The sequence below is a fragment of the Podarcis muralis genome, chromosome 1 (genome assembly GCF_964188315.1).
Source record: "Podarcis muralis chromosome 1, rPodMur119.hap1.1, whole genome shotgun sequence".
Lineage (NCBI taxonomy): Eukaryota > Metazoa > Chordata > Lepidosauria > Squamata > Lacertidae > Podarcis > Podarcis muralis.
Window position 1 is genome coordinate 90,058,748 of NC_135655.1, and position 23,117 is coordinate 90,081,864.

General features: G+C 43.4%; 1 protein-coding gene across 1 annotated transcript in view; it reads right to left on the reverse strand.

The window, feature by feature from the left end:
* TFCP2L1 (transcription factor CP2 like 1) overlaps positions 1–13,850 on the reverse strand; it is a 40,312-nt gene extending 26,462 nt beyond the window's left edge. Inside the window, exons 1-2 of the mRNA XM_028743112.2 lie at positions 13,709–13,850; positions 3,330–3,481 (exon numbers count right to left, since the gene is read on the reverse strand). Coding sequence (XP_028598945.1) covers positions 3,330–3,481; positions 13,709–13,770 — 214 coding nt within the window. The 5' untranslated portion in view covers positions 13,771–13,850. The remainder of the gene's footprint in view (positions 1–3,329; positions 3,482–13,708) is intronic.
* Positions 13,851–23,117: the final 9,267 nt, after the last annotated feature.

A 23,117-nucleotide genomic window follows, 5' to 3' on the forward strand; every position in this document is an offset into this window, starting at 1 on the left:
TACCCCTCCTCTCAACCTCAAGAGCTGGAGGTAGTTCAAGAGCTGATGTGTTGTCAGGTGGCAACCAGCACATCTTGAATATGCAGACCAACACAAACATCAATTCCAGATCCAAGCTGGTAAGGGGGAGCAGGGAGCTCACGCTGCAGTGACACGAGGAGGTGGCCAGGGTTCCTAGCAATCATAATTTTTTGCTTGGTTGCCAAAGTTAGCCAACATTTGTTGCTTCTCTGGCTCTTTTCGTAAGGAAGGGTGAATTAGTGAATTGTACTATTCAAAAGGGCTGTTTAGAAGTCTATTTCTGCTCAGGAGAACCAAACTCTTCTACTCATTTTGCACTCTTTGCTGCTTTTTCTCTCTGAAATGCTTGAAACCAGTTATTTTCACATAGAAAAGAGCAACCACTCTAGTCCCCTCTCCATCACTCCTTTGTGTTCAAACACATTGCATAGCTGAGGTATTGCACTTACGATGGCACCCACCTTCCTAGGTGTATCCTTCCTAGGATCCAAACTATTACCCTATGATTAGGAATCCAGTCATTATTTGTGGTTGTCTAGACCCTCTGCCAGGTCATCTGGTATACGCATGAAGGACTTGCGGGGATAGGGAAGTTGTCTTGCATTCTTTCTAGCAACAGCCTGCACAGATTCATGTCTGCTGAGAATATTGTCTGCTGATTGCATCTGAAGCATCTTGTCCCTTTCTAGAGGAAAATAGAGGGATGCAGCTGTATCTGTAAAGGGTACACTAGGGCCCACAGGCTTCAGTGGGGCTGGGTTTCCATTGCTGTGTTAATATGGGGATTTGCTGGATTTTGCGTTTTTAAAAAAAGATCCAGTGTGATTAAATGGGTCCTCTTGAAATGGCATGATTTTTATCCCTTCAATCGCCACCAATTACATCTGCCTCCACAGAATCCTCAGACTCAGCATCTTCACTAGGTAAAGGTAAAGGTACCCCTGCCCATACGGGCCAGTCTTGACAGACTCTAGGGTTGTGCGCCCATCTCACTCTATAGGCCGGGGGCCAGCGCTGTCCGCAGACACTTCCGGGCCATGTGGCCAGCGTGACAAGCTGCATCTGGCGAGCCAGCGCAGCACACGGAACACCGTTTACCTTCCCGCTAGTAAGCGGTCCCTATTTATCTACTTGCACCCGGGGGTGCTTTCGAACTGCTAGGTTGGCAGGCGCTGGGACCGAGCAACGGGAGCGCACCCCGCTGCGGGGATTCGAACCGCCGACCTTTCGATCGGCAAGTCCTAGGCGCTGAGGCTTTAACCCACAGTGCCACCCGCGTCCCAGCATCTTCACTACTGCTATGGTAAAAACAAGGCAACCACAGATCTTTATGAGTCCTCATGAGTTTTACAAGGGATCCCCCAAAAGTCACCATCATAGGTAAGCTCTGTTTCCACAGATGTAAGAAAGGGATGGGGTTTTTTTGGTATCTTATGTTGCTCTAGATCCATTATTTTTATAGTTTAGTCCAGGGCTGTCCAGTTTATATAGTTTAGTCCAGTTCGATCGCTATCTACCTGTCAATGGCGGGATGCCCCTGGTTGATGGCAGGATCCTTCCCCCCCCCCAAAAAAAATACCTATAGCTAAAAGGTAACCACGCTTGCTACGTTGTGTTGTGAGGAAATGGAATCACTGGCCAAACAAAACTTATGGGTTCTCAAATTTAAAGTCTTCCTAGATCAAGAAACTAAGAATGTAAAAAGGAGCCTTTAGCAAAATTAAAAATACAAACACCATAGCAGCAGCTCTTTTAAAGTAATACATTATTTAAGATACCAATTGTGTAACATTCCTAATGAAGAACATTTACACGAGCAATCACCATAGCACTTAGAAGCCACTGTCTGTCTTTCCCATCACCATGTCTCCTATACATAATCGCATCTCATCATGGAACATATCCCATTCCAGAACAGGACTTTAAATCACTCTTATCAGTAGTAATTAGAACTACTTTTGGAAGCATACAGTAAAGTATGTTCAAAAACAAAACTTTTTTAAAAAACATATTACAGAGAAAACTGCACAATAAGGATACAGGAACTGATTATACAAGAAGGCACAATTCCACACACACCCACCCACCCACACTATGCTTTGTTGCAGGTCCATTTCTGAAATTATATGAAGCTTGGAAAGCTGTATATTCTCTGACCACATTGTGTGCTCTGAGATAAGATATTACTTTTCCTGCTGATATAGAGCTGGAGGTGTAGGATAAAATAACTAAGGTCATGCACTTTAAAAAAAAGATTTAAAGAGAATTATTTTGGTACCAAGTACTGTAAGCTTGCTGCATGCACAAAACCCAGAGCAACACTGGCTCACAACTTAGGTATATCTATTTGGCGCTTTATTCCCATTTTTTGCAACCACATTTTCTAAAATATCTGCAATTCAGACAGGCATAAGTCACCTTATTAAAAGAAAAGAAAATTGAAATGCTTTAGGTAGGACTAATCCATACATTACTGGAGCAGCCTCTGAGCTGCTTCCTTGTGGTTACATCTAATGCTAATCTAGTAACATCTGTCAAGAGGAAACATTGAGAGTTGGACAAAATGACAGAGGGACACAAAGTGGTGTGGGAAGGATCCACATCACTTGTTGAACCCCTAAAATTCCTCTCTGCAGAGACTTGCCAGGGTGGCTGACCATGGGAAAGTGGCTCCCATGTCAACACAGTAACACATGACAGGCCTGTGCCGTTGGTGTGAGAGGGGTAGGAATGAAGAGAACCAACTCACAACACACACAACTTCATTATTCCTTCAAACATTAAAAAAACCACCCAAAGCAAAACTCTGACCAACTAGAAATAAGTATCTGTGTAATGACAGTGCCCAACTCATTTGCAGGGTAGATAAAGGGAGAATAATGGTGAGTGCTGAAGCAGAACCTGGAAGAGGTTGGTCCCTGTTGCCCTTCTAAGCCAATATTTTCACCACTCAGCAATGAGCTGGTCTTCAATCTTACTGGAGCAGACCACTAAGGTGTTACCAGAAGTCAAGTACCACATTTCAAAGGACAACAAAGAAGAACTGCTCATCAGAACCATATATACTTTGTTGGCTATATGTCAACTCTCAGCTTCACAGAAATATTAATTTGGTGTTTAAAGACCCGATCTCTACACTTCTGTTCCATTCTCTTTCATGTAATGTTCTCTGAGCTTGCTGCATGCACTGACCAGAGTGTCACACATGTGGTTTTGGCAACTGTCAGGCCAAAAAGAACTGAAGAATTGCTGTATTTAGTCTGGCAAATTCTGGAGTGCAATTTTCTATTTAATTGTGTTAGTCTTACCTTGGTTTAGATAAGTCAGTGTCTCCTCATGAAGCTTCACAGCAGGGGATGTGGCCGCACAGAGCACATACTGAAATGGAGGGAGTTTTGTGTCATTCTCAGGGGAGAGTTGAGGCTCTTCCTGTTTAAAGATTGGGAGCGCGAGGACATCACTGAAACAACACAATGCATACCCAATTAGCAACACTTCATTACAACTCTGATCATACAGAAGTACTGGCGCAATAACAAAGGTTGAAGGCAGGGTCTGTAGGACCCATATCCCACAAGCAAACATTGTTTTTGCTGTGATCAGTTTACCAGAAAGCCAATATGACAAATTCAATAATGAAACATTTGCAATATGTACAAATATAGTTAAGCGGTGTAAGGGCAGAAAAGTCTGCTCCAACAAAACCGTTCTGGCTTCACTTACTTACACCACCAATGTTCACCCATAAATACAGATTCCTGCCATTATTCCCACAACATGCAATGTAGCAAATATGTTGGAAAGCACTGAGGGCTAACACACACACACACACACACACACAGAGAGAGAGAGAGAGAGAGAGAGAGAGAGAGAGAGAGAGCACACATTGTGAAAGGAAGATGCCAACACATCTGAGTTGGATTTTTACAATGTAGCATTTACTCTTAAAAGAGAAGGATTAAGATTTTGCTGGGAAATGGTCTTGAGCAGGCATAGGCAAACTCGGCCCTCCAGATGTTTTGAGACTACAATTCCCATCATCCCTGACCACCGGTCCTGTTAGCTAGGGATGATGGGAGTTGTAGTCCCAAAACATCTGGAGGGCCAAGTTTGCCAATGCCTGGTCTTGAGCTAAAGAATGAGACACTCTTTCTCAAAACCAAACAGTTGAATCCAAGGACAAGTAAACAAGACAAGAAATTCAGTTCCTCAGAACTGCAACCTTCCTTGTACCTAACAGCGCCCAAGTAGCACTATGAAATCCCTCCTCTCAGTTTAATGTCCCAAAAAGTACCCCTTCAAAGAAATAATTCAGAACCTCAAACCAGCATCTGTTTCCAACTCACAGAAGTTCAATCAACATCTCCCTCGCCAGAAATTGCACATAAAGATGTATGTAAGAGGCCCCCCCAGCAACACCAATATGTCAGGTTTACCATGCAAAGTAGGCATTTCTTCAGTGTTGGGCAATGAGTTTAATCAAGACTAAGCAATAGGAATTCTTTGAATATGGCAATCTGGATTCCTATCACATTGCTGCATTGTATACTTATCACATTAAATGGACATCAAAATATTTGTTTCTCAATGAGAACATTTTGCTTATATAGTTGGCAGCTGAAGACATGAGCTGCTGGTCAGAATATATTTTCGAGATCTAATGATCAGCCCAATTAAAGAAGTGCTTAGGAGACAGCTGAAAATAACTACATTTATTCTACATTAGAAAGACAGATCTCTTAAGATTTTGCTTTGTGATGCAAGAAATGGGTTTTCAAAGGGGAAGAACTAAAGAGAGACTGGAATTAGAAGGGTTAGTAAGGTAAAGGATGCCTGGATGGTTAAGTCCAGTCAAAGGCAACTATGGGGTGTGGTGCTCATCTTGTTTTTCAGGCCGAGGGAGCCAGCATTTGTCCACAGACAGCTTTCTGAGTCACGTGGCCAGCATGACTAAACTGCTACTGGCACATGGAGGACCATGACGAGTGCCAGAGCACATGGAAATGCTGTTTATCTTCCCACCACAGCGGTATCTATTTATCTACTTGCACTGGCAAGCTTTTGAACTGCTAGGTCGGCAGAAGCTGGGGCAGAGCAGCGGGAGCTCAGCCCATTGCATGGATTCAGCGCCACCACTGAGCTTCTTGGGATTGCTGATCAGAAGGTTGGCAGTTCGAATCTGCCAATGGCATGAACTCCTGTTGCTCTGTCCTAGCTTCTGCCAACCTAGAAGGGTTAGTACAATAGGCAAAGAGCTATATAGACAATTGAAGCCCCATCCTAAGCTGCAAAAGCATCAAGGTAGCAATAGAAAACCCTTTCCATCTACTACTCCAACAAAAAATGCTAGCCAAGGTAGTTGCCTAGTGTTATCTTAAGGCTATTCCCACTCAGAGAACAATGTGCAAAAACTTATACAAAGCACATACGAATTCCATACCCTATGCATTAGATAAATGGAGATGGGTGCACAACACTTCTCTGGGTGACAGTTCCTCTTGTGGTAGATATTCACATTTATGCTATGTTTAGACCGCAGACTTGCGTTTATAAGTTTCTGAACATGTTAGGCCACATTCTAAGGCTGCTGAACTAGTCACAAGACTGAGAACCTATGCAAGAGTGTCATGAGTTCTCCTCTTTTAAAAGTGCATTATCAGGTAGTACATTAGTGCACTGTACATACAGCATAAGGTGCCTAGTTTTAATGAGATAGAAAAAATCTACTTCTAATCATTTTACATCAGTACTTGGTTCAAGTCAAAACCAATGCCATTTTTTGTAACTGATTACTTTACAATACCAGTATCTGAGCTGAAAGAGTAATAACATACTTCCCAGCTTCTCTAATCAAATCAAACTAGTTTTGTTCCCTTGGTCTGATAATTATGTTTTGGTTATCCAAAATATACAGCACAATCTTCTTTATACATTAAAAGGAAATTGGAAAATGTTTATTGAATGTGTGTGGGGGGGAAATGTGTACACTTGAAAATGCTGGCTGCCTTAAGATAAATTCAACAGTGTAAATAAGTTTTGATGGTTATAATAATGGAATACTGAATGGTTTAGTTTATGTAAAATATGCTGGGATTTATGGTATGCAAAATGAACCATGTAAGGAGAAGAAGGGAAGTCACTGATACTGTAAGGATGTTTAAATGAGTATTTAAAATTGTAAAATAGAAAATCTAATTATATTCCAGGTTTCGGCAGCCACGCATGCGCAGAGTGCTAAATTGCACTTTGAGCATGCACAGAAGTGCCGAATTGCAATCCGCGTGTGCGCAGACATGGCGCTGTGGGTTGTGAAAGCTGCAGGTTGCAAACGTGCCTCCCGCACGGATCACGTTCACAAGCCGAGCGTCCACTGTATATATATGCGCAGCACAGATGCCCATCATTTTGGTCCAATGGTCATCATGAAACCTCTTGGCATTTCAGTTAGGGGACCAATTTTCATGAAATTTAATGCCAAGTATGCCTATATGCATCAAGGCAAGGATGGGGAATCTGGCTTCTGAGCCCATTGAACAAAACATGCTAATTTGGCAATATTTTGTGACAAAAAGTCCTTAAGTGAGAGAAGTTGACATTTTATCTGATGGAGAAAAAAGGACACATAAGCCATAGTGTTAAGCATGTGACTAAATTACTTACTTCACTGCATTTAAGATGCTTTTCGTAACCTTGCACCCAAACAACATGTGATGCTCAGTCACATGTAGTTTCTTTCATTTTGCAAAAACGTAGGCATGCGTGGAAGCTATAATCTGCATGAAAAATGTTGTTTGTGGAGCAGGCAGTGGCACTTCTTACTTCCTCACCTCTACTGTGGTCTTCACACTAATGCCCTTCCCTGCCGATTTAGAGAATGTGATTTTTGGCAGGAGGGGAAAAGTTATAGGTACTTTACACATCTAGTTGTAAAAAGTTGGTCCAGCATAGTGGCAACCTCAGTTCAAACCTCACTTTAATCATTAACTCAGTGAATGGCCTTAGGTAAACTACTATCTCTCAGAATCGGATCTGCTGTATGCAGGCAATATTGCTTCGACTCACAGGTTTACTACAAATAAGGTACTGAGAGGGTGTGTGAAATGCTTTGAAAATCAGGGGAAGCGCTAAGCATTTAATGACAGATATTATTATTATCATCAAAACCTGAGCAGTAGTGAGTGTTATGAATACATTAGTGTTAACCAACCCCTCCTTTATTAAGCAAGGGAATGAGCCAGTGCATACTTACTCAGAAACAAGCCCTTCCAAGTTCAACAGAACTCCCACTGTTCTAGGAGCATTTTCCGACAGGGAATTTCATTAGCACGAGCAGTTTCTAAGCTCTGGGCACTGTACTGAGCCTAAAATTTCAGATTAAAACTGCAGAATGAAAGGAAAGGAGGACCTTTTTCTGCCTCCCCAATTCCAGCTACTCTCTAAAGACTGGAGAAGAGACCCTCTTAAGAATATTAAGGGGTGGGCAGGAGAAGGACTAGACCACGTGAAAAATGAACTTATTTTAGCTGCAGTTCATTCATTTTCAGCTTTGTATTCTTTTTATTAAAAAGCGTGCCTAGGCATTCTGCCGTTGCGCCCATAAGCTAAGTTTAAGGTGCCATTTAGCTCTGAGCTTTCATATCTCAGTTTCTAACACTGAGTGTGAATAAGACCTTTGCTTCAGTTAGGGAAGTGTCATGTGCTAGGACAGCCCTAACCTGCTGTCCTTCAGATGTTTCTGGACTCCAAGTCCCTTCATCCCTGTCTGGCCATGCTGCTCAGAGTCAAACATCTGGCACCAGATTGGTTGCCCTTATGTTAGGGGCTCTGGCTTAACAGCAGCGTAGTGGGACAGAGCAGCAACAGAGCTCTCATTGAAAATACAAGAGCCATCTTCATTAACTCTGGGAAGTCATGAGCACTTTCCCAATTAGGGAAGCTAATGGAGATGGAGCACAGGTATTATATAACTAATATCTCCTGGGTAGGGACAATGAAAAATAATTAGAATGCTTTAAAGATGCACACCAGAGGCATACCTACCTTACCACACAGCTCAGAGCCAAGCAGAGAAGGTTGGTCCACAACAATGGTTTTGCATCTCTTATAGCAAGGGTTATTTACAGCATGCCAATTTATTTGGTTTAGAGCCCTTTACATTTATCGCCTCACCCCATGCCACAGAATAGGCTTGTCATAGTTATGCAATTCAAAAGGCTCGCCAACTTAACATTACAAGAAGGACAAAGCAAGGTTAACAAAAGGAGGAAAAGAAATCCTTAAAGAATACTGACCTACCCCTTCCAGAATAACTCCACCAAAATCTTTGCAGTTCAGTTCTACCAGCTGCCTAAATTTAGGCATGTCCACACCTAGTTGTGAAACTCTATAAAGTACTCGTGCAGTGGTTCACTCTCTCATCAGTTGACCTAGGTGAATCTCCATTGTTTTATATTTTGCACCATTTGTTTGTTTTAGTATACTGAAATTGTAAACCATTTAGGTAAAATAGAACCGATCCAATAGAAAAAGCAACCTAACCTTCCATTTTACAAATTCAAAACAGGAGCAAAAAACCTCAAATATTTTGTCTGTTAAAAGATGCACTGGATATGTTGCTCACTCCTCTGAGTGAGAAAAATAGATAAACTGCTTCTGTAGCTGACTACATGGGCAGATATTTAGTACAGTGCTACTCAAAGTGTTGATCCACAAATTGGTCCTGTTCCACGGGTGATGAGCTGCCAGTCCACAGTGACTCCACCACAGCTTCAGGGACCAAATATGGTACTGGTCCCTGGCACCCAGAGGTGGGCAATGCCAGTCCACCACATCAAATAGTTTGAGAAACACTGGCTTAATATACAGGTGCTGGGACCAGAATAAGGATTGAAGAGACAAAGTACTTTCATTCACACAAATAATAATCTCTGCTCCATACCACTGGTAAAATGATACACAATGTATTCAAGCAAACTCTTACATAATCAAGATTTGTTACTTTTAATAATAATAATAATAATAATGTCAATGTACAACCTGTGTACAATGAAATTTTACTGCAGATTGTATGAGAAGCTAACTTATTGTTTCTACACTTTCCCTAATAAATAATCTTCCACACTTTTTTCCCCTTACCCACTTCTTTTTTAACTAAGGAGATAGTAAAATAAAAGTTGCTTTTTTTATCCAATACAGTGGACGCTGGGGTTGCGAACGTGATCCGTGCGGGAGGCACGTTCGCAACCCACAGCATTCCCAACCTGCAGTGCCGTGACTGCGCACGCGCACATTGCGATTCAGCGTTTCTGCGCATGCGCAAAGCGCGATTTAGTGCTTCTGCACATGCACCAAAACCCAGAAGTAACCTGTTCCAGTACTTCCAGGTTCGGCATGGTGCGCAACCCGAAAACACGCAACCTGAAGCATCTGTAACCTGAGGTATGACTGTACAAAGAAACACCCTCTTGGTTTTAAAGATCACAAGCGTAGTCCTCTGTGCACCTATATACACCTTACAGAAAAGTTATTATCAATAGTAGCTTCTGATGGACAAAAAGAAAATGGCAAAAAGTTGCAAAAAGGAAAGTTGGTAACAGCTGTCAATATTGTTGTTATGGTAAAGGTACCCCTGCCCATATGGGCCAGTCGTGTCCGACTCTAGGGTTGCGCACTCATCTCGCTTAAGAGGCCGGGAGCTGGTGCTGTCCGAAGACACTTCCGGGTCACGTGGCCAGCGTGACGAAGCTGCTCTGGCGAGCCAGCACCAGCACCAGCGCCGCACACAGAAACGCCGTTTACCTTCCCGCTATAAAGCGGTACCTATTTATCTACTTGCACTTAGGGGTGCTTTCGAACTGCTAGGTGGGCAGGAGCTGGGACCGAACGACGGGAGCTCACCCCGCCGCGGGGATTCGAACCGCCGGCCTTGCGATCAGCAAGTCCTAGGCACTGAGGTTTTACCCACAGCGCCACCCGCGCCCCTGTTGTTATGGTACATGAATATAAATCAAGCCAACATTAACAGTTTCAGTTCAACCACATGTAGAAATTGATTGCAGAGTTTACCTTGCATTAACTGCCACTGAACCTGCTTGAATTTCAGTGGGAGGGGTGGTGGTGGTGAGAGAGATGAAGTAAAAATATCCTCAAAACACAGAGCATAAAGCAAGGTTAATGTTCTGTCACAAATCTGAAATAGGTAAGAGTTGCCCCGAGAGACTTTTGTGCCTTTTAAAAAGTTGAAACAGAACTGTTTCACCAAGGGTAGAATTTCCTATCAAAGGGCAAAAGGATGGGGGAAGGTGCAGCTAGCAGCAGACAGGTGTCTTCTTCAGGGTTTGGGTACAAGAATGGTCCTGGGTGAGAGATCCCACAAGACAGCAACAGCCATAGAAGGGCCCCTTACCCTTAAACAGTACTGAGACCAGGACAAGACTCAAGTCAACACATACACACATGTTCATACCATGGAACCAGCACCACACTGTGCCAGGGAAGGGTGTAGGAAGAACACAAGAGCCTGTACCAACAACACATTCAAACCATTAGTGCATCATGTGTCGCTCTATATGGCTTGGCTTTTGCCTGCTTATTGGTGTCTAGACTGCCAAACAAGTTATAACATGGAAAACTGTTAGGCATGAAACCTAAGCGATTGCAATTTAAGTTTGCCATTTGCTCCTACACTCCATTTTTAAAACCAGCTAAATGCAAACTTTATGGCTTCAGTATCAAACCAGCTTTCTCTCCCCCTCACACCCCAATTTGTGTTCACCATCCAGTCTGATGCATTTGTCATCTTAAAAGTTTCTTCACAGTTTTCTGACATTATTGTTGGTCCTACCAAAGACATTGCTTGACTATGGATTTTGAAATAGCATTCTAGACACAGTTCAAAAGCACAGATAAAAATCACACTATTAAAATAAAAACACAACTGTACAAGTATAGCTTTCTGTTGGGAAGGGCTGGAATGTAGGTTTTCCATTTGCTATCTTTTACATTACCCACTGCCCCTTTTGCTAAATAAATAAAATGTGACCGATGTGGAAATAAGGCAGGAAAAAACTGGATTAAACAAGCCCAGTAAAGTGAATGAAAAGGATCTAGTCGTCATCATTCAAACGAGGGGCGGAGATAAGAATGAGAGAAAGCTGGTTTGGAAAGCTAGTGCCTCTATCTGCAAGACATTTGCCAGTGCTTGCAAGACACTTGCTCAGTTCTCAAAGACCACTTTGCTAAATCTTCCCAGACCTGTTCATAGAGGGATTAATTTAAGGGATAGATCTATGGACTCTACTCAAAAAAAGCCCATGCCGTACTAAATTTGCTACTGTTTAAGGTGCTGTAAGGCTTGGTTACCCCATCATTTAAGGATGGCTGGCAGTGCTTGTCTGTTCCAGCAATCAATCTCTTGTGATACCTTAAAGATTAACCATTTTATTATGCCATACATTGTCATGGACTAGAGTCCACTTCATCAAAACACATGAAGTGTTAGATAGTACTTAACTGGCAAATTCAGTACAATTATATGCATGGCTGTAGAGTACTGTATGCACATCTATAGAGTTGAAGAGGTGCATATGCATATACTTGCCAGTCCAGGATTACACTTCATGCATCTGATGAAATGGACCGCAGTCCAGGAAAGCTTATGGCACAATAAAATTGTTAGTCTTTAAGATACCACAAGAATATTTGTTGCTTTTGTGGCAAACGATGTTGCAGTGGCTACTCTTCTAGAAATAGTTAAAAAGCTTTTCGTTATACCACAGTTAACGCATTCACAGTCATGAACACCAAGTGATCCTTACTCTCTCATAAGATGCACTGGGAGAGAAAAGTCTGAGCAATCTATAAGTGCACAAACACAACGCAGGACACTGTGTTAACTAATCCAAACTAAATAACTACTTGGTCACCAGAGCTTCCACCTCACTCACAGCTGTGCAGCTTTTCAGTGACAAATTACTGGAAAGGCATTAAGAGGTAATCGGCATTAATTGACCTGGGCTAGAAGCTGCAGTCACCAGGCTCCTTTAAGTTTTCTGGAATTTCCACTTGTTCAAACCCACATCGTACACCCCCACAAAAAGTGGGAAATGTACAAACAAGTCCAAACCATTAAGAGAACCCACAGAGGGCAGCTCTCCCTAGCTATCACAGGTGAGCATGATAACCCACAGCTGCATCACTCTCTCCTCCTGCTCCAGAGAATGGCGCCCATCCAGCTCCCTGAAACAGACTAGCCCATCTGAGCTGCCACTGCTCAGCAACCCATCCCCGACCACAAGATTCACGCACACAGATGAGGTCTAAATGGAGTCCACTTTCACAAATCCACATCTTTCTGAGACGGTGCCTATCCTTGCCGGTGGAGCAGCTACATAACAATCCATTATTTTTACTAGAATCCTCATAACTTCAGAAACTGCACATGCACACCACACACGTGTCTTTTCCTCTCTCCCCCTCTCCTCAGAACCAAACACCTATTTAGATTAGGGTTACCAGACGTCCCCGTTTCCCGGGGACAGTCCCCAGATTTGCAAATCTGTCCCCGGACAAATTCCGTCCCTGGAATGTCCCCAGATTTGCAAATCTGTCCCCGGGAAACATGGCAGCGGCAGCCTCAGCAGCCCGGAGCCAGCCTGGTAGCACAGTTGGCTCTGGTTGGCTTCAGGAGCTGCTCACTGCCGTGGCACAGGAAAAATGGCAGGCGCCACAGCAGCGAGCAGCTCCTGAAGCCAGCCAGAACCAACTGCACTACCAGGCTGGCCCCTCCTGGGCAATGGCTGCCCGCCCGTGATTCCCAAGCCTCCCCTGATCTGTCAAAACAAAGTGGGAAGGAGATCAGGGAAGGCTCAGGAGTCATGGGCGGGCAGCGTGCCGTTGCCCAGTTTTATAAAAAACCTGCGCATTTATGTTTCACAGGGTGTGAAAGAAGGGCTTTGCACCTTTATGCAATATGCATGTGTGCTTGGGCCCAGGGTCTTTTGCCTCACCATCCCCACTACTGACTTCCTGTTGCTACTCAGCTTCAAAAAAAAAAAAAAAAAGGGTCCCCGATTCATTGAAAAAAAATCTGGTAACCATAATTTAGATTGCCTATAATATTCCGCAACGCGCTGTCAACTGATGGTGTTCTATAAAAGAGCCCAGTCAACCACAACCTCTTAAAGTCGTTCGCCCCCGAAATTAAACAAACAAACCCAATTTGGCTCCACTCATTCCTGCTCAGTATGCTTCTAGCTCTCTTTCTCCAGCACCACGCCGCCTGGGTCCCGCTTCCCGTCCTTCCCGCATCCCTGACAGGGCAGACCTGGACCCTCAAAGGCTGCAACCACATGCACGCTTTTCCTAGCAGCAAGCGCCGCTGAGCGCAGAGGGTCTTGCTTCTGAACAAACACGCATAAATAAGAGCGGGAGCTTGCGCTGTACGTCCCTAATGTAGAGCTCAGCAAGGAGACCCCTCGCTCCAGAGACCTTCCTTCTGCTCTGCAGCGTAAACCAATAGCCCCAACCGCAAAGCCATTGCCTTGCTCCTGTCTGCCCGCAGTTTAGCTGCAAGACAGTCCGTGGGTAAGTCAGTCGGTCGACGTCCCCCCGCCGCCCCGCTTGAGAAGCTTGCGCCCTTTTCCCGCCTTACGGCCGCTCGCTCCCCGGGCTCGAAGGGCTCACTCACCGCAGGTAGCTGCCTGTCGAGTGCTGGTTGTAATGCTCCGGCTGCGTGTGCCAAAACAGCATCTTCTTCGACGGCTGCTGCTACCGCTGCTGCTAAGCTTCGCTCGCCCGGTAGCCCTAAACCCAAAATCCCCTACACGTCGAGGCGGGCTACGAACCCCGAAAGCTGAAGCCAGCCCAAGACCAAACTGCGCGCACTCGGCAGCCGGCGCCTCTCCGCGCGCTTTTATTGAGCAGCCGCGTGATCCGCTGCTTGGCCGCTCCCAGGCGCTGAGGTCAGCCGCCGGCCTCTCCTCTCCGCCGCGCGCTCTCCCCGCCTCCCGCCGCCGCCGCCGCCGGCCCGCTCCCCGCCACTCCGGGCCGCGCGACTGGGCGCCAATCCCCAGTCGGCTGCTGTCCGAGGCGCAGGTGGAGAAGCTGAGGCGGAGTTACGGAAGTGGAGTTGGGGAAGATGACCTCACGGAAATGGAGGAGCCGCACAGACTGCCTTCTTCCGAGGTTTAATGTATATCACTATTATTTATCTTCGCCGCCCCCCCACCCCAGCCATCTTGCCTCACGAAGTCTACCCGGATGCTGAACTGGAAAATTTGCCACCCCACTGCTAAAGGCAGTGCTTTTTCTGTTGGTACGCAGGGGTACGCATACCCCTAAACATTTTGTGAATCTAAGTTTGGCCTGATTGAGGGGCAGTATTTCAGTATGAGTAGGAAAATGAGAATACCCCCTAAACATTTTTAAGGGGGGGGGGGACACTGGCTAAAGGTATTGCCTAAACTGTGATTTTTTTATAGCACTTCCCACCAAAGTAGTTTGTATACCACATTTGGGGGGCGGTCTCAGGCATGGGGCGAATGTGACCCTCAGAGACCCCCCCCCCATGGCTGTTAAAACTTCGCAGGCCACATCCGACCTGGTAACTGCAATGCATCCTTGACTTTTGGTAATGCCTCTAGCAAAACACGCACCTGCGATTTGGCTGCAAACCCCACACTCCCTCCCTCACCCCCCACATTGAGCTTTACACACTGCACTGCTCAGTTGGGACCCATAAGCATTTGAGGGGAAGGGGATGCATTTGCCTTGGCCTCGCACTTCCCCGTTTTGGCAGCAGGCCCCACCCTACAAAGTGGAGGGGAGTCCAAACTCGGAAAAGGGAATGCTCATGGCATTTAGAGCCTGTCTTTGGGGCAAACTTAGAGGTGTGGATCCAGTTTGTAAAGTAGAAATGGAGCTTGATACTATGCTCAGCTGTGAGGCCATATTAGCGTACACCTATACAGATATAGATACATCTTTTTGGTTCTAGTGGGATCTCCAAGTAGCTCACAAAACACATCCATCCAAGAATAAAGGTAGCAACAACACATCCATCCAAGAATAAAACCTTCAACTAAAACAAGCAGTCAGAATTCTAAAATGGCAGCACAGAAAAATCACTCTGGCAACCAGACATTATCAGAAGGGCACCTAAACAAGACCTTTTTTATATTGGAAAACTAATTATTTGACAAAAAAGCAACATTTTGACAAGGGAAGGCCATCCAGACTGGTTTTTACTGCAGTATGTTACACAAAAGGCTATATACATGAGTGACTTAAAACATAGCAAGGTTGTCCCCACCTACCCACCACTGGTTTCAAGTTACATATGTACATTGCTCTACACACCAGAAAGGGGACGGGGGTGTCCCCTCTCAGTTGGGTGTCACCTGCAAATTGGACGAGCCACCCCTCAATTCCTTCATCCAAGCCATTTATAAAGACATTGAACAACAATGGGCCCAGGACAGAACCCTGCAGCACCCCACTTGTCACTTTATTCCAGGATGATAAGTAACCATTAGTGAGCACTTTTTGGATTCAGTCAGTCAACCAGCTACAAAGCCACTGAACAGTAACCTCCTTCAGCCTGCATTTTACCAACTTCTCCACAAGAATATCCTGGGGGACCTTGTCAAAAGCTTTACTGAAATCAAGATACACTACATCCACAGCATTGCCCTTATCCACCAAACTTGTAACTTAAAAAGAAAAGAAAAGAAATGAGATTCATCTGGCATGACATGTTTTTGAGAAACCCATGCTGGGTCTTAGTAATCACAGCATCCTTTTCCAAGTGCTCACAGGCATGCTGTTTAATTATCTGTTCTAGGGCCTTTCCTAGTATTGACATCAAACTGACCAGTCAGTAGTTACCTGGTCTTATTTTACTTGAACAGAAGTAAACAATGTACCCAAATTTGGTCACTTACAGTTTTCCTTCTGTAAACATAAAGTACCCTAAAGAGAAACATCCCAAGAAAACCAAAATAAGCTTACAAATGGATTTATTTATTTTCACCCTGGGAATGTTAACATACCAGGGTTGGGGGTTGAAATGTGCCATGGAGTTTTTTGAGCAAATACCAATTCAGAGAAGCAGGGAAATGCCCTTCTTCTGACACACAAACGCATTTTGCAATCCCAAGGACCAAGGCATATTTGAATTCAGCTTGGAGTAGAGAAATGCCCCCTAAAACTGTCACTTTGAAAGTTTCTGTTTCAAAAAAATAATGAATTAGGGTAAAAAGAATTGTTCCATGTGGTTTTTCAAGGAAAGACTGATCCAGTCAAAGTGCTCTTATCGTGACTCAAAACACGTGGCTTTGTTTGGGACATTCAGCACCCCCAAGATGTGTTGGAAGTAAGCTTGTGGTAACTGCCTTTGTTCTCTCTCTCTCTCTCTGGTTTTCACGGATAAAGGATTATGACTGCAGATCCAAACAATCATGGTTTTTATCCAAAGTTATCTTGTCAAAAGCATATGCAATGGGTGTTTATTGTTATTTGTTTTAAATTGTTAGAGGCCGTGATACCTAATTTTCATTTGCCGCCTGCAAGCAAATGTTATCTTGATTTCAAATGTAAAGACAGTGGTACCTTGGGTTAAGAACTTAATTCGTTCTGGAGGTCCATTCTTAACCTGAAACTGTTCTTAACCTGAGGTACCACTTTAGCTCATGGGGCCTCCTGCTGCCGCCGCGCCATCGTGCTCCGATTTCTGTTCTCATCCTGAAGTAAAGTTCTTAACCCAAGGTACTCTTTCTGGGTTAGCGGAGTCTGTAACCTGAAGTGTCTGTAACCTGAAGTGTCTGTAACCCGAGGTACCACTGTACAATGTTTACATTTTCAAGGCCTCAGTACTAGTTAGAGGAGTTCACACAACTCACAGAGGGGGGTGGGTGGGGATATTTAAGGAAAGAGAGACTACTCTTTTTGCCTTAAGCAGTTTGTTCCTCTGAAGATTATCTATTAGAATATCTACAATTAGTGTCGGGCAGAAATGGAAAATCGCAGATTGGCGCATGACATGGAATTAAGGTTAAAACACTTGTTGGGCTATGTGCTCATAATGTGTTGAACTTATCTGTTTGAACTCTTTATGCAAGAGATAGGGTAGTACTATATTTGTTATGGGATCAACAACCCAACCCAAGAGAATCATTTTAGCTTGTGCCTTGGGGAGTCACAACTAAAGCCATATTCAGTTTTCTAACACATTTAGTGATTTCAAGCACCCTGGTCCTATGAAGGTTGACATGCAAGAAAGTCTGTAGGTAGAAATTATGAAGCGGGGTCCATTGTAATACAAACATTACAATGCATTTTTATACCCTTGGATTATAAGAACTTTAGGACAGTAAGAATTTCAGATAGATAGACAGACACACACACACACACACACACACACACACACAGAGAGAGTTTTAAAATATTTCACCAGCCAGACCAGAATATGTATGGCTTATGAATTACGACGTCGTAGCAATTTCAATGTGCTTGCTCAGTTGAAGGGGCAGAGTAAAATCATAACTGTTTGCAAACTGTGGCACTCAGCTATAACACAGTTAGCTAAAAATTGTCCAGTAGCACCTTAGAGACCAATTAAGTATGTTCTGGGTACAGCCATACGTCGGGATAAATACACTTCAGGATAAGTACTTTCGGGTTGCGCTCTGTGGCGACCCAGAAGTAACGGAGTCCGTTACTTCCGGCTTTCACCGCTCGCCCATGCACAGACGGTCAAAATGATGTCACGCACATGTGCGGAAGCGGCAGAACGTGACCCGCAGATGCGCTGTCGCGTCTTACGTTCTGTTCAGGATGCGAACAGGGCTCCAGAACGGATCCCGTTCGCATCCCGACGTACCACTGTATAAGCTTTCATGTGCATGAAAACTTCTTCAGATACCAGTTAGCTCTGGTATCCAACTTAACCAGAAGCCAATTCATATAATCACTTTGGGGGGTTATATTCAGTTAGGTCCTAATTTTGGTAGTTCTGCCAACATGTCTGAAAGTAGTCTTCAGTACAATTTAACACCACAAAACAGCTAAGCAGAGTATCACTCATTGACTTTGCATCCTCACATCAGCAGCCATGGAGCAGGGAATATTAATATCTCTTTATCCTGCCCAAGGCAACTGAAGGTGACTTACAACAACAACAAAGGATAATCATGCCACTGAAGGCCATCATTTTCTCAAGGCAAAACACTAAACTATTCTGGGGTTTTCATATCTGCCATGGCACCCCAGCTGCACCTTGGCCCTTGCACTGTGAGGTGAAGGAAACAGATTTCCTGACCCAGACAGATTGTTCCTCTCTGTTTCCCTTCCCTTCCTGTGAATGTTCCTACTGTCATTATTTGAATGTCATAAATACATTTAGAGTAGCCTTACACCACTTATCTTGTCATAGTTTCCCCCAAAGAATCCTGGCAACTGTAGTAATTCCCCAAATCAGCTACATACAGGATTATTAGTCTTTCTTTTTTTTTTAAAGATCCCAATCGCTTTACAGTGTCTAACAAGAAAAATTGCCACAGAATTATTCTCTTACCACCACCCCCTACTACACAGCTTTTGCAGTGCATATCAGCTATAAGACATACATGACAAGATTTAAGAATTTACACTCCAGAAAGGAAGAGGCAGTTGTGCTACCTGGACGCTGCTACATTGCATAACTTCAAATAATAGAAGTTCCAGTGGTTTGCCTTGGACTATGTCCCCAGCTGGAACTGAACAGAATCTGATAAAAGCCATCTGCAGCTCAGAGAGGTTATCAAGCACCTCTGAGAAAACACCGACGTTCCAAAAACACCACCCAGTGCCTGCTTCCCTAGTAGGGCCTGGCAACATTCCCATTCATCAGGTGAGAGCAGGACAGGGAACTGTCTCCTTGCAGCTTTGCATTTGCCTTGGCTATCTTTAGCAGGCATTCATATATGCATAAAAAAAGAAAGCAATGACCATGCTAATATATTGACTATCCGGCAGCCCAAGGGATCTCTCTTGGCAGAAAAGGTTCTTGCTGCATATTCAAACCATATCTGTCTGGTCAGTCAAGTGCTCTGTAACTACAAGTTCATTTCACTGGGCAACTATTTTGGAAGGAATTAGCATTTGGGAAAGAAATGCTGATATTAAAAACATTGGTTGTTTCACAGAAGGAACTATAGTATCTAGACATGTATGTGCAACTTTCTAAGTGGAAGAGGCTGTAGGTAGTATGCAACTAAGTTTGATTCAGAATGAATCCTCTGGGCTAGGCACAGTGAAGCTGGTATGCTAGCAGAAGCCAGCACAAGGATATTTGCTAGCAAAGTGCGACTCTGGAGGGTCAGGATAACCTCCAGAACAGGGTGTGATGAAATGGTTGCTCAGATAGACCAATAACAATGTGATGTTAAATTCCACCCATTGAAATTGATGAATATGACTACGTTCAGTCCAATATTTCAATAGGTCTGCTCTGAGTAAAACTTAGTTGAATACCACCCTCTATATTTATTATGCAGTTACTGCAATTACTAATAATAATTACTAATAATAATAATTACTGCAATTATGTGTGTGGTTAACAAATTACAATCTATTCTAGACATACCAGCCATTTGCTATTCTCACCTTCTTTCACCAACGCTGTACAGTAGAGACTAGCTGTATCTGGAAATGCATTTTATTATCCTCAAAATGTTTTCTGTCAAAGAGTATGTGGGTGTCCCAATACTTCTGGGTCTCCCAATACCTCTGCTGGCTGATTTCACATTTCTGCATTTCCTTTGACTCTGACAGTAGTTTAAATTTGCGCCATCCTCAGCTCCCAGTTGAAAAGTGTTTCAGAATGTTAAATGTGAATATATGAGTATGTTTAGCACTTGCACAAACGTTAAGCTGTTGTTTGGCCAATAAGTGTAAATGATTGTCCAGAGTCACCAATGTTTTTGGACCAGTGGGCACATTTCAAATTTTTATAAAGTGCTGTGGGTGCCAGTCACAAAATGGCTGCCATGGGATAACACAAAATCAGAGAGGGTTCCCCACACCCCAGACAACCTCATGCTTATGGAGGGAAGTCAGCTGTGTGTTGCTAATCCTATTTGTGGAGATAATACAATACTGACCCTCCCCCCCCCCCGCAAACACATAGACATACAATGATGCTGTTGCTGTCAAATAACAACAGGGAGCATTCCCTAGTACCAGGAAAATAGACAAGGTGGCCATGCTGCATAGGTTAAAGTCTCTGGCAATCTACTTATAAACAGTGCTTTTTCTGGGGGGTACGCAGAGGGTACGCCTACCCCTAAACATTTTGTGAATCTAAGTTTGGCCTCATTGAGGGGAAGAATTTCAAAATGACTAGGAAAATGAGAGTACCCCCTAAACATTTTTTATAAAAAAGCACTGCTTATAAATATAGTCTCTTCTAATATTATTTTGTTTATCAGGAAACTGACACAGAAAATACTTAATAGTAAACAGGTAGACTCTTTATGAGATGACAAGCTTTATCCCATTAATTTCTGAGAGGGGACATGTCCTTCTGGTGTCCCATTTCTGCACTGCCTTGACTTCATTGCTCTTAAACTGCAGCCAGGTAAATGATCCAACCTAAAACTCTTGTCTCTTAGATTGAATTTAGACAAGATAGCAGAAGCTGAGATAGCTTTGGTTGCTCTTTGTAATCTACTAATAGACTGGGTATGGTTAGTAAAGCAGAAAAGTTCATGTCAAATTGACTCACTTCCTCCTTCTCCTCATTAATTCCCAAAGTCAGTTTATACTAGGCTATTCCCACAATGATAAACTAAGATCAGCTGTTGTTTCCAACTGACAATCACCTGGGTTAGATAGGAGATGCCATCAGATGAAATTGCTTAGAAGTGGTCTAGCAACTAAGCAACCTGTCTCCTTGTTTCTACTCATGTAAAAACACGTTGATTCCTGGACCGTCCATGGGCCGGATTGAGAAGGCGATTGGGCCTTAGGTTGCCTACTCCTGCTATACTCCAACAACATCTGGCTGGCCACAGATTCTCTACCCCTGGTTTAATAGCAGCGCTCCCTGTTCCCCTTACATTATTCTTTGTCAAAACAGATATTATGCAACCCTCTCCCAAGAAGGCAGCATTGCTCTGATTTTATTTTAGCTGCCAGGTGGGAATGCTTGTTAAGTGAAGGGGATTCCTGCCTCACTTAAGGTGGTGCCCTCTGGATTTGCATGGGAATGCCAAGGTTTAGTGATCTGATTTCCATTTCTAACCCTGACATCTGTCCTTAAAACAGGAATGGAAACCCAACCCAAGAACCAATTTTGTAAACTTGGTTATAAAACCCATTGATAGGTTAAAGTTTCTGCATTGTTGGGCAAGCCTTAAAGCCCTGGTAATCATTCTAGAAGCTTAAGGGTCATAGACAGTTCTGGGTTGCAGATGCCCCTCTGCAAGAAAAAGCAGGAAAAAACTGGCAGGGAGTGGAAATGAGTGGCAAGGAGATTAGAAAGCTAGTCTCCTATTTTTAGAATAGCAACAAAATCATCAAGAGTATTAGCCCCTGGGGCATGTCAGTGATGGCTTAACCCTTTGAAGCCTTGGCTTCAGATGATTTAGAAGTTAAAAAGACTGGTGTGAACAACTTCCTATTGAAAAGTCACTTGTAGCGTTTCTCTGGAAATCCCATCTTAACAAGAAATCACGCTAAGGACATAATTGTTGCTTATGTGAACACAGAGTTCATATATGCTGAAAGACACAAATGTTTTAAAATATGCTAAAAGACTAGGGATGGGGAATCTGCAACTTTCCAGTTGTTGTTTGACTCCCACCATCCCTGAACATGCTGGCTGGGACTGGTGAAAGTGGGGGTTTAATAAGATCCAAAGAACCACAGTGCATACAGATAAAACACAAGGCTTAATCATTGAAAGGCTTAATAATTTCGTGATTTGTTAATGCGTATAATACTGTTGCTACCGTACAGAGGGTGACCACATAATAGTACTAGTGTGGACATAAATACAGTACAGAGCTTGATTAATAAAAATTTTATACTCATAATTAGGAGGAAATAAGCCTTATTTATATTATTATGCTTCACCTTTCCCCACATGGTGAGAATTCTGAGGATAATGCCTTTGGATTGTTTTATATGCAAAGGTTTATGCAAAGCATATTGAAAGCAATCTATTACTCCACTTTTGATTCCCAAAGACAGCTGCTTGGATCTGGGATAGTTAGTTGCTAGAGCATGAGACTCGTAATCATAGGGTCATGGGTTTAAGTCCCATGTGGGGCAAAAATATTCCTGCATTGCAAGGGGTTGGACTAGATGATCCCCGTGGTCCCTTCCAACACTACGATTCTGTGATCCCTACAACCCCCCCCCCCAACTGTAACACTTTTGTTTCAATATTCACACTTGCTGCAAACTTGGGTGACCATATAGCTTACTTTGCAGAGGACAGTTCTCTATTTAAAGCACATAGCTTCCCTAAAGAATCTTGGGAACCATAAATGTTTAAATGGTTTAGAGATAAAAGAAGGGAGAGTGGAGGGGCTTTGAAGTTGCCCATCAGCAGACTGAGCAGACATTATTTTTGCACTATGACGAGGTGTATTTCTTGTAAAATGATGGAAGTATTACTAAATTTACATCTACCCAAATACACAAATGTTGATGTGATGCATTGCTTTTTTTCTGGTGATGCAGCAGTAACCACTCTACGACACACCCAATCAATAGGTCCATAATCATTGCGAATCATGGCCGCCACATTAATTGCCAGCAGACAGACACAATTCATTAAAAAGTTAGTTGTCATGGGCAGTCCAATCCCATGTGTGGTTAATTGGGATTAAGTCCCATCAGTATCCCGTGTATGCTAACAGCCAAACCTATGCTTGGAAGGCCCAGGGAAGTGTGCATAGAATTCAATGGTATATTCAAGGCAGAGGTCCAGGGTCTCTCTCACTCAACAGAATGAGCAAGATGGCCCCCAAATCTAAAGAGGGGGGTTCCTATAAGACCAGAGTCTAAAAATATAATAATATAATATAATATAATATAATATAATATAATAT